General features: G+C 37.5%; 1 protein-coding gene across 3 annotated transcripts in view; it reads left to right on the forward strand.

Moving 5' to 3' along the window:
• LOC143017795 (potassium voltage-gated channel subfamily KQT member 1-like) overlaps positions 1–15,000 on the forward strand; it is a 393,659-nt gene that overhangs the window by 235,110 nt on the left and 143,549 nt on the right. For all 3 annotated transcript variants that reach the window (XM_076172687.1, XM_076172686.1, XM_076172685.1), the window contains exons 4-5: positions 3,440–3,615; positions 6,562–6,687. In XM_076172687.1, the coding sequence (XP_076028802.1) occupies positions 3,440–3,615; positions 6,562–6,687 (302 nt within the window). The remainder of the gene's footprint in view (positions 1–3,439; positions 3,616–6,561; positions 6,688–15,000) is intronic.

Consider the following 15,000-nt stretch of genomic DNA (forward strand, 5'->3'; position numbering starts at 1 on the left):
ATCCGTTCTGCTTGGCCTCAGGAGATAAATATGAGAGGAGTACTGTGTGGGCGTATGTTCTCAGGGAGTTTGACTCCCATTAATTAACTTTTTGGTCAAACCAGACAACTTTTTGCACTTTTGGTGCGTTTACCGTTCTCGATATAATAAGAGAAGCATGATCAATTGTTTCAGCAACGTGTCATATAATGCAGATTTAGATCTTGGTACCTCAGGAGGATTGGAGCGAGATTGTCCAAAAGGACAAAAGTTCTGGGAAACTACAGTCCTTAACAACAACAACAACAGCAACAACAACAGCAGCAGCAACGACAGCAATAACAACAACGGCAACAACAACAACAACAACAACAACAGTAACAACAGCAACAACAGCAGCAACAACAACAACAGCAACAACAGCAAGAGCAGCAACAGCAGCAGCAGCAACACCAACAACAGCAACAACAACAACAACAACAACAACAACAACAACAACAACCTCAATTTAATTAGCCTCAGAAGTAAATCCTCAGTGAAGTGGTTTGAAATATACGGAGGGATTCTCTCTAACAGATGATAAGTTCTGTCCAGTGTTAGATGATTTTAGACTGACAGGTACGTAAGCCAACACACAAGTCCACATGAGGACAGATAGCTGAGTCACAAGAGAAGTTAAAGTTTAGCATTTGGAAAAAGACGGGTTAGCGGCTAAAGAGAAAGATAGACAACTAAAAATTGACAGAAAGGTCAATATTTAGACGGAAAAGGGTTAGCAGACAGACAAATCAGACAACGTTAGTAGATAGTTTATTGACAAACAGACAGACACACAGACACAGATTCAAGATATTCTCACTTGACAATGGAAGAACAACGAGGAAAATGGACTCGCAGCATCGTCACAATCTCCAATATTGACCTTTTTATTCAAAAGATTGACATTTTCAATTCTCCTCCTACCCATCACTGGACCTCTAAATCTTCCTTTTTTATACTGTGACTACAAATTTCTGTAATTGTTTCTTCAGTTGGCTTCCTGCTCATACACAGAGGCTTTATATCCACAAACCTATGAATTAGAGTCGACCACATTGATCACGGGACTGCCACGCCTCCCTCTGTTAGGAAAACAAGAACAATGTCTCCGTCATCTCGAACTTTATAATGGCTGATGTGTGATTGGCACGGAGCTCATTAGCGAGGGGGTCCGACCGAATCGCGCGGTAAATATCTTGCCTTGCAACTCGTTAAGAGGAAAGGGCATATGAGAGGCGGGTGTCTTCCTAACTTTCACTGCAAAGGAAAAGGACCAGGTAGTAATAGAAGGAAATTATTTTAGGGAAATAATCAGATTTTTTTTTATGTTTAGAAAAAATTAAGGTAATTATTTTAATGAAAATTATCTGAAGAAAATTATATTACTTTTTTTTCATATTAGATTAGGTATGTCACTCTCGCAGTTCGATCTCCGCCCAGGGGGATCAGGAAACAAGCCATCGAAGTGGTCCAGGTTATCATGTATACATACATACATACATACATACACACACACACACACACACACACACACACACACACACACACACACACACACACACACACATATATATATATATATATATATATATATATATATATATATATATATATGCATATAGATATATAAAAAGACAGATAAAAAGTTTACATGGGAGACTCGCTGGGATGATATACAGGACTGGAAAAGGATGACTGCTGATATGTAATGTCTTGGCGTTTATTCCTATTGCGTCTTTGGTTTTAATGCTGACGGTAATCTGTTCCGCAAAGGACTGTTTCCATCTTCAAAAAGAACGTATTGTAATAGTTTAAACTAATTCCTTTAACCAATTTCTCCAAACATTTCCTTACTGACAAAGTTTTGTATTCTCTTCTGCTTGCCGAAGAGGCACCAACAAATAACATCATACTCGTTTTCAGCAGAATTAAATCGCTTTGTGGAAGACATCAATGTGTGTGATCTAAATATATCAGTCAAAATAGGCTTAGAATTTTGACTGTGGGGGGTCTTCTATTGGTATATGACACAGTAATATACAACAACAATTTCAGCGAAATGAATGTACCAGGTACAAAGCTCAGAGCTCTCTTCTTGTGCCATCTAATATCATGAAAGCTAAATGCACCAGAAATCTGGGAAACCGGTTGACAACAAACCAAAAGCCGTGTCAGGTTATATTAGTTAACAACTTCTCACGTCTCTCGTTGGATGCTGAAGGGTGATAACTTTCTATATTTACAGAAGCTTCCTTCGACTTTCTGTAGGAGATACATTGATCTACCCCTTCTCTTTCCCTTGTATTGGAAACGATTCCCTGTTACAGTGCTTGTAGTACCAAACTTTTTTACTTTTCCCCAAAAAAGATGTTGAATTTCCTTTAGAGAGCACCGGCCAAGTATTACAAAGGCGGAGCATGCCGACAGAAGACCTTTTGGTCCATTTTTAGGTCGGATGCGAAAAAAAATCATAGTAAAAATAAATGAATAAATAAAAACTATAATAATGTAAATAACAAATAAAATCCATAAATAAATACATAGGTATAGTTAAATAATAAACAGGTAAATAGAAAATAATAATAAATTGACAGATAACTAATAATAAATGAGAATCAAACAGACAAATGATAACAAAACAAAAACAAATAATATAAAATGAATGATCATTACAGCATCTTGCTTAGGTGTTTATCTAAATGATTCTTAAAGCTTCGAACTAAACTACATTGCACTGCCTCTGCAGGAAGTTTATTCCATTCATTAACTACACGGTTGGCGAAGCTGTTTCTCCCCACTTCCAAATTGAATCTAATTCTAAGCACAGTACAAACAAATCCACCTCTTTTTTCATTGCAACATTATTACCCTCACGGTATCCTGTTACATTAACTACACGGTTGGCGAAGTTGTTTCTACCCACTTCCAAATTGAATCTAATTCTAAACACATTACAAACAAATCCACCTCTTTTTCCATTGCAACATTATTACCCTCACGGTATCCTGTTACATTAACTACACGGTTGGCGAAGTTGTTTCTACCCACTTCCAAATTGAATCTAATTCTAAACACAGTGCAAACAAATCCACCTCTTTTTCCATTGCAACATTATTACCTTCACGGTATCCTGTTACATTAACTACACGGTTGGCGAAGTTGTTTCTACCCACTTCCAAATTGAATCTAATTCTAAACACATTACAAACAAATCCACCTCTTTTTCCATTGCAACATTATTACCCTCACGGTATCCTATTACAACTACACGGTTGGCGAAGTTGTTTCTACCCACTTCCAAATTAAATCTAATTCTAAATACATTACATAAAAATCCACCTCTTTTTTCATTGCAACATTATTACCCTCACGGTATCCTGTTACAGTGACCAACCCTTCTTCTCTGTCCTCTCCCCAACAGATATAGTGACAATATGCGCGTCCCTGGTGGTTTTGGCGGTGCGGACGGATGGCCAGGTCTTCGCGGCGTCGGCCATTCGTGGCCTCAGGTTCTTCCAGATTCTTCGGATGGTGCGGATGGACCGGAGAGGAGGCACCTGGAAGCTCCTAGGATCCGTCGTATACGCCCACAGACAGGTGAGAAGGAAGTCCCAGCTCCTTTCCCGAAATAACTTCATTTCCTTTTTTTTTTTTTTTTTTTTTTTTTTTGACTCCTTTACTAACTTTCTGGAAGTCATCGCCTACGCCTACACACAGGTCAGAGAAGCTTCGTCTTCTTCCGTGATGTTTTTTCATTTTTGTCTCCTTTTTTCGTCCAATTTTTTTTTTTTTTTTTAGGCTCTAGGAAATCATTGCCTATGCCCCCAGGCAGGTGAGAGAATATCTCTCCATTTTTTTTTTATATCTCCCCTCCCTCCTCTCCCTCTCTTTCCATCTTTCTCTCTCTTTCCGTCTTTCTACCTCTCTATCTCTCTCTCTAATTTCCTTAATCCATCGTCTACTCCCACAGACAAGTGAGAAGGTATCACCCATTAAATTTCTCTCTCTCTCTCTCTCTCTCTCTCTCTCTCTCTCTCTCTCTCTCTCTCTCTCTCTCTCTCTCTCTCTCTCTCTCTCTCTCTCTCTTTCTCCCACATTTTCGCAGTTTCTGATTTTTTTTTCTCTCTGTCCAAAGAAAATGGTGAGAGGACAGCTCCCATGACTTTTTCTTTGTCTAAGTTTGTAGCAGTTATCATCTTCGAGTCCAAATAGGTGAGAGGAGACACATTTAAAGCTTCCCTTGTCTATATTTCTTATATTCTAATTTCAGTTTTCAAGAGCCATTAGACTATTTCTGACACACATAGATTTGGATTACAAAATAGGAGCATGCCGACAATAGACCTTTTGGTCCATAACTAGGTCGGATTATGTTTATCTTCACGAGACATGATAAAGGAGGTTACCTTTCTAATTGCCTTTGTCTACGCGTACAGATAGGCATCGTAAAACAAACCCGTCTAGACGAATTCTCTACTCTTTATTTCATTTCTGTTTCCTTAACTTATTCGCTACCGTAACGTACAAAAAACAATTTCATTATGAATAACGTCAAACTATTTTATTTTGTCTAAAATCGGATATCGTAACGAAGCTTCGAAGACTCTGAGAGTCGAAGTCTGTTCGAAACTTCGATTTATTCCATCGCTTTTCAAGCTCCCCATCGACGTTTCGGACAGAATTGTCTTAATATTTCTATCGCTTGTTTCTTCTTTTCGCTTTTTTTTTTTTGTCTATTTTTCTTTCTTTGTCTTTTTTTCAATCCTCTTTTACTATCTTGTTTGCTTATTGCTTTTCCGTCTCATTTCATTCCTTCTTCTTTTAATTCTTCCTTTTCTTCGCCTTTGTCTTCCGTTTTCTATTCTCAATATCCTACGTGTTACGAACATTTTAGTAGTATTAGCAAATCTATAATAATGTTTATGTGTCATATGTGTACTGATTGATATTACCCATGACTGTCTCTAGTCTCCTTAACCCCTACGTATGTTGTCTGTGTAACTTAGTGTAGAAAATCAGTCTATTGAGGACCACAATGGAAATAAGCTTACATGCTTTTTTTTTGTGTTATCCTCGGCATTGTAATTGTTATTTCAAATTATGTGTCCTTTTCATTATCTGCACTTCATGTATATTGATTCAATGCCAAATAAAAAGTATCATCATCATCATCATCATCATCATCATCATCATCATCATTAATTATTATCATTATTATCATTATCATTAATTATTATTATTTTTTTTTCTTTCCCATTCTCATCTTTTTCTCTTCTTCTTTATCTTATTCTATTTTCTTTGTTTTCATAATTTCCTTTTTCTCTTACTTCTTAACACCCCGTTTTCTTTTCTCCCTTCGCCATTTTTGCTGGACCACGTCGAGGATAGGATTCAGATGGATTTATTTCTTTTCTTTTTATATTTTCAATTCTTTTGTACATTTCGCAGTCGAGGGGTCTGCCGGAGAAATGCCACAAGAACCACAGACTGGCTGAGACGCCCCACTGTAGAGTTTCAACGCTGACGTCACAATGTATATGCATATACATATATATATATATATATATATATATATATATACATATATATACAGTAACCACTATATCGAGACATTATATGCTAAGCTTGACAGAAACCCCTTTTCCCTACCTTCAAATACTATAGTGTGTTTTTATTTTTATCATTAAAACGTTGTGAATTATCCTTCAATGGACCTTGAGTACGCCTTTTTTTTCCAGTCCGTCTTTGTTTACCTTTAATGTTTTCATGGGGTTCGTCCTCCCTCTTTTGTTTGGATAAGGCGGGTCAGACGATATCGCTCTTACGGGACTTTCCAACCAACAACATACGAACAACAAACGCACACGAACGCACATACACACACACACACACACACACACACACACACTCACACACACACACACACACGCACACACACACACACACACACGCACATATACACACTCGCACGCGCGCGCGTGCACACATACTTGGTATAACAGAAAGCTGGTGGCTTCGAAAAGAAATTGGTTGTATGATCCCATTGTGAATATCACCAACTCATTCCTCCCCTTTTCTTCTTCTTCTTCTACTACTTCTTCTTCTTCTTCTCTTTCTCTTCTTCTTTACCCTTCTCCCTTCCTCCTCCTCTTCCTCTTACCCCTCGTCCCTCAAATACTCATTATTTTCTGGTACAAGGGGTTACAAAGGCGGAACATGCCGACAGGAGACCTTTTGGTCCATAACTAGGTCGGATGCAAAAAAGAATTATAATAATGGTAGATAAATAAATGAATAAATAAATAAATAAATATAGATAGATAAATAAATAAATAGATACATAAGTGTAAAATGATAAATAAAACAAATAAAAAGATAAATAGATAAATAAATAAGTATAGATAAATAAATAAGTAAATAGATAAACAAATAAATAATTAGAAATATAATAATATAAAAAACAATAAATAAAATAAATAAATAAATGCATAGGTATCTTCTCACTATCACTGACGTTTCCCTTCCGTTCTTACCCCGACACAGGAGCTGATCACGACGCTGTACATCGGCTTCCTCGGCCTCATCTTCGCGTCTTTCCTCGTCTACCTGGCCGAGAAGGACGTCAACGAGAACTTCAGGAACTTCGCTGACGCCCTCTGGTGGGGCGTGGTGAGTAGAGCCAGCATCCCGGAACGAGGAGTGTTGGGGGGGAGGTTGAGAAGAGTCCTGGGTTGAATAGGTGAAAGGTCGATGGCGCTGAGGAAGGACTGAGGTCGTCGACCGCTTAGGGGGGAGAGGCGTCTGGAGAGGTGATTGGGAAGGAAGGGAGACATCACCAAGGGGGTAAAAGGAGAGGGAAAGGAGAAGGAAAGGAGAAGGAAAGGGAGGTAAAGGAAAGGAAGAAATATGACGGGACAAAGAAGAAAGGATTAGAAAGAAGAAAATGGAAGGGGGAAGGGTACGGAAAACGAAGAAAGAAGACTAGAAAGAAGGAACAGGAAGGAAAGGGAAGAGGAAGTGGGATCTCACGAGAGGGTAAGAGGAAAGGGAAAGAAAAAAGGAGAAGGAAGGGGAGGAAGAGGAAAGGAAGAAATGTGACGGGAAAGAGAGGAAAGGATTTGAAAGAAGAAAAGGAAAAGTGACGGAAAGGGTATGGAAGAGAAGAAACAAGACTGGAAAGAAGGAACAGGAAGGAAAGGGAAGAGGAAGTGAGAAGAGCTTACGAAAGGGTAAGAGGAAGGAGAAAAGAGAAGGGAAGGGGAGGAAGAGGAAAGAAAGAAATGTGACGGGAAAGAGAAGAAGGGACTGGAAAGAAGAAAAGGGAAGAGAAGGGAAGGGTATGGGAAAAGAAGAAATAAAACTGGAAAGAAGGGAAGGGAAGGAAAGGGAGAGATTGAGAGGAAAGCGAAAGGAAGGAAGGAAGGGATGAGAAGGAAAGGGAAGACCGAGGAAGGAAAGAAATGTAAACAAAAGGAAATGAAAGGAAAAGAAGTGAAGGAAAAGTTAATAAACTGGAAAAAGAGGCGACAAAGAGAAAACAATAGAAGGAACAAAAAGAGAAGGAAAAAGAAAGGAAGGATAGGGAAAAATATGGAAGGATAGTAAAATGAAAGGGAATGGAGATGAGGGAAGGAAATAAAGTTAAAGGGAACTGAAGGCAAGGGAAAGAAAATGAAGGGGAAGTAAGGAAAAAGAAGGCAAGTAAAGAAGGAAAATGAGGAACAATCTTTCGGGAGAAGAAAGTTGGACCATGAGGAAGGAACGGCCACGAGACAAAAAAGAAACTAAAGATGAAAAGAAAAAGAAAAAAAGAAAAAGAAAAAAGAAGTAGAGGAAATGCAAGGAATGGGATAAAAAGGGGAACGAAGGAAAGGATGATTAAGGAAGAAGAGGAAATGATTAAAGGGAAAGGAAGAAAATGAAGCTGAAGAGAAAAAAAGGAAAAAGAAAAAAGAGGAAAGTATAGTTAAGGAAGAAGGAAATGGAGAAAAGAGGGAAGAAGAAGAGGAGAGGAATAAAGAGAAAGGAAGAAGCTGAAAAGAAAAAAAAAGAAAAAGAAAAAAGAGGAGCCAATGCAAGGAAAGGGATGAAAAGGAAAGCGAAGGAAAGGAGAGTTTAGGAAGAAGAAGGAATTGGGGGAAAGAGGTAAGAGGAAGAGGAGGAGAATAAAGGGAAAGGAAGAAAATTAATGGAAAAAAGATGAGGAGGAAAGGAAAAGGACTGAAATGGAAGGAAGGGGAAGGAAAGGGACAAGAATGGAGAGGAAGGGAAAGGAAAGGAAAGGAAAGGAAGGCATGGAAAGGGATGAAAGGGAAGGAACAAAAGGAAAGGGGCAGAAGGGAAGGGGAAGGAAAGGAACGAAAGGCAAAGGAATGAATGGGAAGGAAAAGGAAGGGAAAGAAATGAAAGGAGCAAGAAACGAAGGGAAGAGAAGGAAAGGGAAGGAAAGGGAAGGAAGGGAAGAGAAGGAAAAGGGAAGGAGGGGATGTGAGGGGAGGGGATGGGAGGGGAAGGGAAGGGAAGGGAAGTGATGTGATGGGAGGGGAAGGGAAGGAAAGGGATGTGATGGGACGGGAAGGGAAGGGATGGTAAGAGAAGGAAAGGGAAATAGTGGAATAAAAGGGGTGGGAAGGAAATGGAGGAAAAAAAAGTGTATATAGAAAGAGAAACCACGAAAGAGGCGAAAGGGAGAAAGAAGAAAAAATATCTAATTTGACTGAGTAGACCATTGGGGAAGGAGGGAGGCAAAGGTAAGAAAAGATAGAGGGACGCAACGAACAAATAAACGATAAGAAGGAAAACGAACGAAGAAAATAGATAAGAGTAAATAATTGGCCCCATTTAAGGGCGAGGGCCACGGGGGGACTAGAGGGCCAACGCTGAGGCACTGTGGCACACATGAAGAGAAGTGACAAAAAATATTGACAGAGAAAATGTGAGTCTGGCCATCTTTAAGTGCTCCAGAATCGAGGTTGGTTAAGTCTGGAGTATGGAGTTTATGAGTAACGAGGGAATGGGTGGATGAGTAAGAAGTGACCAAGAGAATGAAGGAATGGATGAGTGAACGAAGGAGTATGTGTGTGTGTGTGTGTGTGTGTGTGTGTGTGTGTGTGTGTGTGTGTGTGTGTGTGTGTGTGTGTGTGTGTGTGTGTGTGTGTGTGTGTGTGTGTGTGCGTGTACGCGCGAATGATGAATAAGTTAACAAGTACATAAACGAGTTAATGAATGAACGAGTAAAGTGAATGGGTGAAGTGAATGAACGAGTGAGTGAATTAACGAGTTTAAGTGAATGCGTGAATGAATCCATGAGTAAACGAGTAAACAAATAAATAAATGAATTAATGAACAAGTGAGAGAGTAAAAGAGTAAATGAATCTAAGAGTGAATAAGTGAATGAGTGAATGATTGTGAATGAACGAGTCAATGAGTGAATTAACGTGTAAATGGGTGAATGAGTGAATGGATGAACAAATGAATGAATAAATGCATGAATAAGTGAAATAATGAACGAGTGAGTGAGCGAGTGAAAGAATGAGGACAGGAGAGTGGGTGGGAGGATGAGAGTGAGTAAAAGGAGGAGAGTAATGTCGTCATTTCCTATTAATATTTTGGTAAACAATAAACGGAGAGGAAATGGGGGCAAGAATCAAACAGCCAAATGATAACAAAACAAAAACATTAATATAAATTTCAACAAGAACCCACTGTGTTGGGTAAGAAGAAATGAAATAGATGATATTTATATATTTCGATCACGGACTGTGATCCTCTTCAGCGGAATAAAGAACGACACCAAAAGCATACACTCGTCAATGGAATACAGAACGACACCAAAGCATTAGACGCCACTTGAACCCTGCCCATCTTCCTTCTTCTTTCTCTGTATATTGTAAGACATGCCTTTTGCTCCACTACTCTGTATTCCACTGAAGAGGATCACAGACCGTGATCGAAATATATGGATATCATCTAATTCATTTCTTCTTATCTAACACAGTGGGTTCTTGTTGAAATTTATATTATTTGTTTTTGTTTTGTTATCATTTGTCTGTTTGATTCTCATTTATTATTAGTTATGTGTCAATTTATCATTATTTACTATTTACCTTTTTGTTTATTATTTAACTATAGATATGCATTAATTTATATTTTATTTGTTATTTACATTATTATAGTTTTTATTTATTCATTTATTATTATTATGAATTTTTTTTCTTCGCATCCGACCTAGCTATGGACCAAAAGGTCTCCTCTCGGCAGGCTCCGCCTTTGTAATCCTTTGTGAACGAGAACGACAAGGAGATGATGTCGAAAGGAGATTTAGCCAAAAGAGACAAATAAATTTTGTGATCCCAAGGCACAAGGTGCCCCTCAAGGTCCTCACTTCTGGAGGAGGACTAAACCGAACCTGTATAAAGCTCCCAAGGGTGAGCAGTGCAGAAGATGCAGAAGAAGACTTATTAGGTAGAGGAGTGTGGGGACGAGTGGAAGATTGGAAGGCGAAGTTCGGAGAAATAGACCAGACATTAGAGCAACTAACTAAAAGAATTTTTCTTCTTCTCTTTCTTCTTTTACTTCCCCTTCACTTTTTTTTTTTCAAACTCAAAGTAGTTTCTTCTTGTAATAACAATAATGACAAGACGATAAATAATTTGCCACTGTCTTTGACATATTCACAACAGCTTTTTAGCTATAATTAATCAAGACCTTTTGTTCAACTAAGTGTGGAGCCGGGACGCACTGAATTTGAATTTATTCTGCACGACAGAGACCCGAGTTCGAATCCAATGGTTACCGGTGACTCCTGGTAGTTGCCCTGCCGGTCCACGAGTGTGTGTGTGTGTGTGTGTGTGTGTATTTACCTAGTTGTATTTACCTAGTTGTATTTTACGGGAAGGGGAGCTATGCTCGTGGGGTCCCGTCTTCATATCTCATTTTATCTAAACTATTTCTAAATTCATGTATTGTATTTGCATACACCACTTTCTCATCTAACTTGTTCCAACTGTCTATTACTTTGTGAGGAAAGCTGTTCTTTTTCAGATCTCTTTTATAGCTGTCTTTCTTGATTTTCTTTCCGTGTGTGTGTGTGTGTGTGTGTGTGTGTGTGTGTGTGTGTGTGTGTGTGTGTGTGTGTGTGTGTGTGTGTGTGTGTGTGTGTATTTACCTAGTTGTATTTTACGGGAAGGGGAGCTATGCTCGTGGGGTCCCGTCTTCATATCTCATTTTATCTAAACTATTTTTAAATTCATGTATTGTTTTTGCACACACCACTTTCTCATCTAACTTGTTCCAACTGTCTATTGCTCTGTGAGGAAAGCTGTTCTTTTTAAAATCTCTTCTATAGCTGTCTTTTTTTATTTTCTTTCCGTGTCCTCTTGTATTTCTGTCATCCCATTTTATCAGATTCTCTCTATCAGTAATTTCTATGCCTTTCATGATTCTGTAAATAGCTATCAAATCTCCTCTCTCTCTTCTTTGCTCTAGTGTCTGTAGTTTAAGTTTTTGTAGTCTCTCTTCATATGATAGTTTTGAGAGTGTTGGTGCCAGTTTTGTAATTGCTCTTTGTATTCTTTCAAGTTTTTTTTATAAATTTTTTTGTACTTGGTGACCATATCGTTGCTGCATATTCCAATCTTGGTCTTATCAGGGTGATTAGGATTTTCCTCACCATTTCTTCATCCAGGTATGTAAATGCCACTTTGATTGTTCTTATTAAATTATAAGTTTCTCCAAAAATCTTATTTATATGTTTCTCAGGTGACATATTATTCATAACAATGACTCCCAGGTCCTTCTCATTTTCTACTTTTTTTATTCCTTCTTCTCCCAAATTATATGATCCTGTTATTCTGTTTTTGCTTTTTCCAAATTCCATTATACTACACTTTTTTGTATTGAACTCCATCTCCCACTTCCTACTCCATTCTTGTACTTTATTTAGATCTCTCTGTAGTGATTCACAATCTTCTTCAGTTTTCACTCTTTTCAGTAATTTTGCATCATCTGCAAAGAAGCTCATATAGCTTTCAATTCCTTCATCCATATCATTAATATATATAGCAAACATTATTGGGGCCAGAACTGTTCCCTGCGGGACACCGCTTATTACTTCATTCCATTTTGAGTGCTGATCTCTTATCACTACTCTCATTTTTCTTTCTTGCAAAAAGTCTTCCATCCAATTTAGCAATTTACCTTGTATTCCTCCTTCATATTCTAATTTCTTAAGCAACTTCTTATGTGGTACTTTGTCAAAAGCTTTTTTTAGGTCTAGAAATGCACAATCAGCCCATCCATCTCTTTCTTGTATTATATCTATTAGCCTTGAATAGAAACATATTAAATTGGTGACGCATGATCGTCCTTGTCTGAATCCAAATTGCCTTGGATTTAGTACGTTGTTTTTTTCCAAGTATTTTACCCATCTACTTTTGATAATTCTTTCACATATTTTTGCTATTGTACTTGTTAGAGAGACTGGTCTATAGTTGGTAGGTTCTTCTTTATTTCCTCCTTTATATATAGGTACTATATTTGCTTTTTTCCAATCTTCTGGAACTTTTCCTTCTTTTAAGGAACTGCTTATTATGCTATGTATTTTGTCTGCCAGCTCATTCCTGCATTCTTTCAGAATCCAGTTTGCTATTTCATCTGGCCCATGCGATTTTCTGACATCAAAATTACCCAAGTGTGTCAATATTTCATTCTTTGTTACTTCTATTTCTTCCATAGGGGGGACTTTTTCCTTCCACTCAATCTCTTCAGGTTGTATATTTTCCCTTGTAAACACTGATTTAAAATGTTTGTTCATAATTTCTGCCATTTCCATTTCCTCAGTGTATTCAACTCCTCCTTGTCTTAATTTCTCTAAGTCTTGTTTGTTTTTCAGTTTATTGTTTACAAATCTGTAGAATAGTTTTGGTTGATCTTTACACTTTTCTATAACATCTTTTTCATATTTTCTTTTTTCCTCTCTGCACTTTTGTACATATTCATTTCTATAACCAGTATATATTTTCCATTTTTCAGGTCTTCTGTCTTTTTTCCATCTGTTCCAGGCTTTGTCTCTTTTGTCCTTTAACTCCCTACAACTTTTGTTGTACCAGCATTTTACATATTCTTTTTCTTGTTTTTGTCTTGGGACATACTTTTCCACTCCTTTTTTGTAAATTTTTGTCAAAATATTCCATTTCTCTTCCACTGTTGTTTCTTCTTTGTATATTTCTTCCCAGTTTTCTTGTTGGAAGAATTCTCTTATTTTATCAAAGTTTGTTTTTTCATACATCATTCTTCCTTTTCTATATTGTTCATTTCTTTTCATATATTTTTCTTCATTAAGTTCCAGTTCAATCAATATGTGGTCACTTTTACCTATTGGTGTTTTATATTCAATCTTGTCCACTATTCTAGGTTCAGATGTAATTATTAAGTCTAGCCTCGATGGTTCTTCTTCATTTCTATACCTAGTGTTCTCTTGTATCCATTGTGTCATTGAATGGTCAGTAATCATCTCAAGTAGAGCATTTCCCCATGAGTCATCACCACTCTTTACTGTCATTTCTTCCCAGCAGATTTCTTTGCAATTAAAGTCGCCCATCATAACTATTCTTCCTCCGTCTTCCATTATTTTAGTTAATGCTATCTTTGTGTCCTCTAACATACTTTTATGTTCACTCTCCTCCCATGAGGCTGTTTTCGGAGGCACATAATTGATCACAAATTTTCTGCTCTTCTTATCTCGGTCTTCCACTTCTATCATAATCATCTCTACTGTATTCTTTCCATATATGACACCTTTCACGTTTATATCCTTCTTAGTCAGGAACATAACTCCACCCCCTTGTTTTTTCTCTCTGTTTCTAATCCAATAATTGTATGTATCATGTCCTACACTGTTGGGTGGTAGTGGGCCTTTTAATTTTGTTTCTACAATTCCCATTATGTCCGGTTCTTTTTCTTTCAAATAATCATTCAGTTCATTCAATCCTGTTATCAATCCATCTATATTTGTGTAAGACACTCTTAGTTTTCTGCCACTTCCATTGTATTCTCTGTTTCCCTTATGTTTTTCTTTAGTATGTCGAACTGCTTTATTTTCATGTTCACTACTCTCCAATAGAATCTCTCTTTCTCTGACTCCGTTCTTTCCTCGTTTTTTGCCTTAGCTTCAATTCTTTTCTGCTTTTCTGCCTCTCTTTCCTCCTTATTCATTTCTCTTTTTATCCATACCTTTTTATATTGATCATTTGTTGCTAGTTTCCCTGTCTTGGATAGAATTTTCTCTGCTGTTGTTTGTGACCTGAATTTAATCTTAATTGGTCTGGTCTTATCTGTACTATATTTTCCGAGTCTGAATTTTTCCTCAATTTCCTTTATAATTTCTGGTTCATCTTCCTGGACTAATTTTAATAAACTGCTCACTCTTTCATTTTCCTCCTTGATTCTTGCAGTTCTATCTGGGTTATGTTTCTCTTCCATTCCTAATATAATTATACATTTCTTTTTGTCAGCTAATTCTCTTACTATATTCTCCTTCTGTCTCATCACTTTAATAACTGAGTCTTCATTATGTTCTTTCAATTGCTGTTTGACTATGTCAGTGAATGAAACCTTATTCCCTTCTTGAGTTATTCTCCAATTTTTAGCTTCTGTAGCTAGTTTCTCTCTGTTTTCATTACTATTCTTCTTCAATTTCTCATTCTCCTCCTTTACATTTCCTAACTGTCTTTTTAGGTCCTCTATTTCTTCAGTTAAGTTTCTGTTAGCCTTCTCTAGTTGTTCCAACCTTTCAATTCTTTGAAAAATGGAGTCTACGTTACCTAACTTACACTCCAAGTCCTCGATCACCTTATCAACTCTCTCCTCTAGTCTTATCAGTCGGGGGGGGGGGTTGTGTCCCCCCCCCCCGCGTTAAATCCCTGGAACAAATTCTCGTCACGTTCTTCTGTATTGCTCCGATATATAATTCTAATCTTTACA

This window comes from Oratosquilla oratoria, chromosome 33 (genome assembly GCF_046742065.1).
Source record: "Oratosquilla oratoria isolate Oo_2021 chromosome 33, ASM4674206v1, whole genome shotgun sequence".
In the NCBI taxonomy this organism is placed as follows: Eukaryota; Metazoa; Arthropoda; class Malacostraca; order Stomatopoda; family Squillidae; genus Oratosquilla; species Oratosquilla oratoria.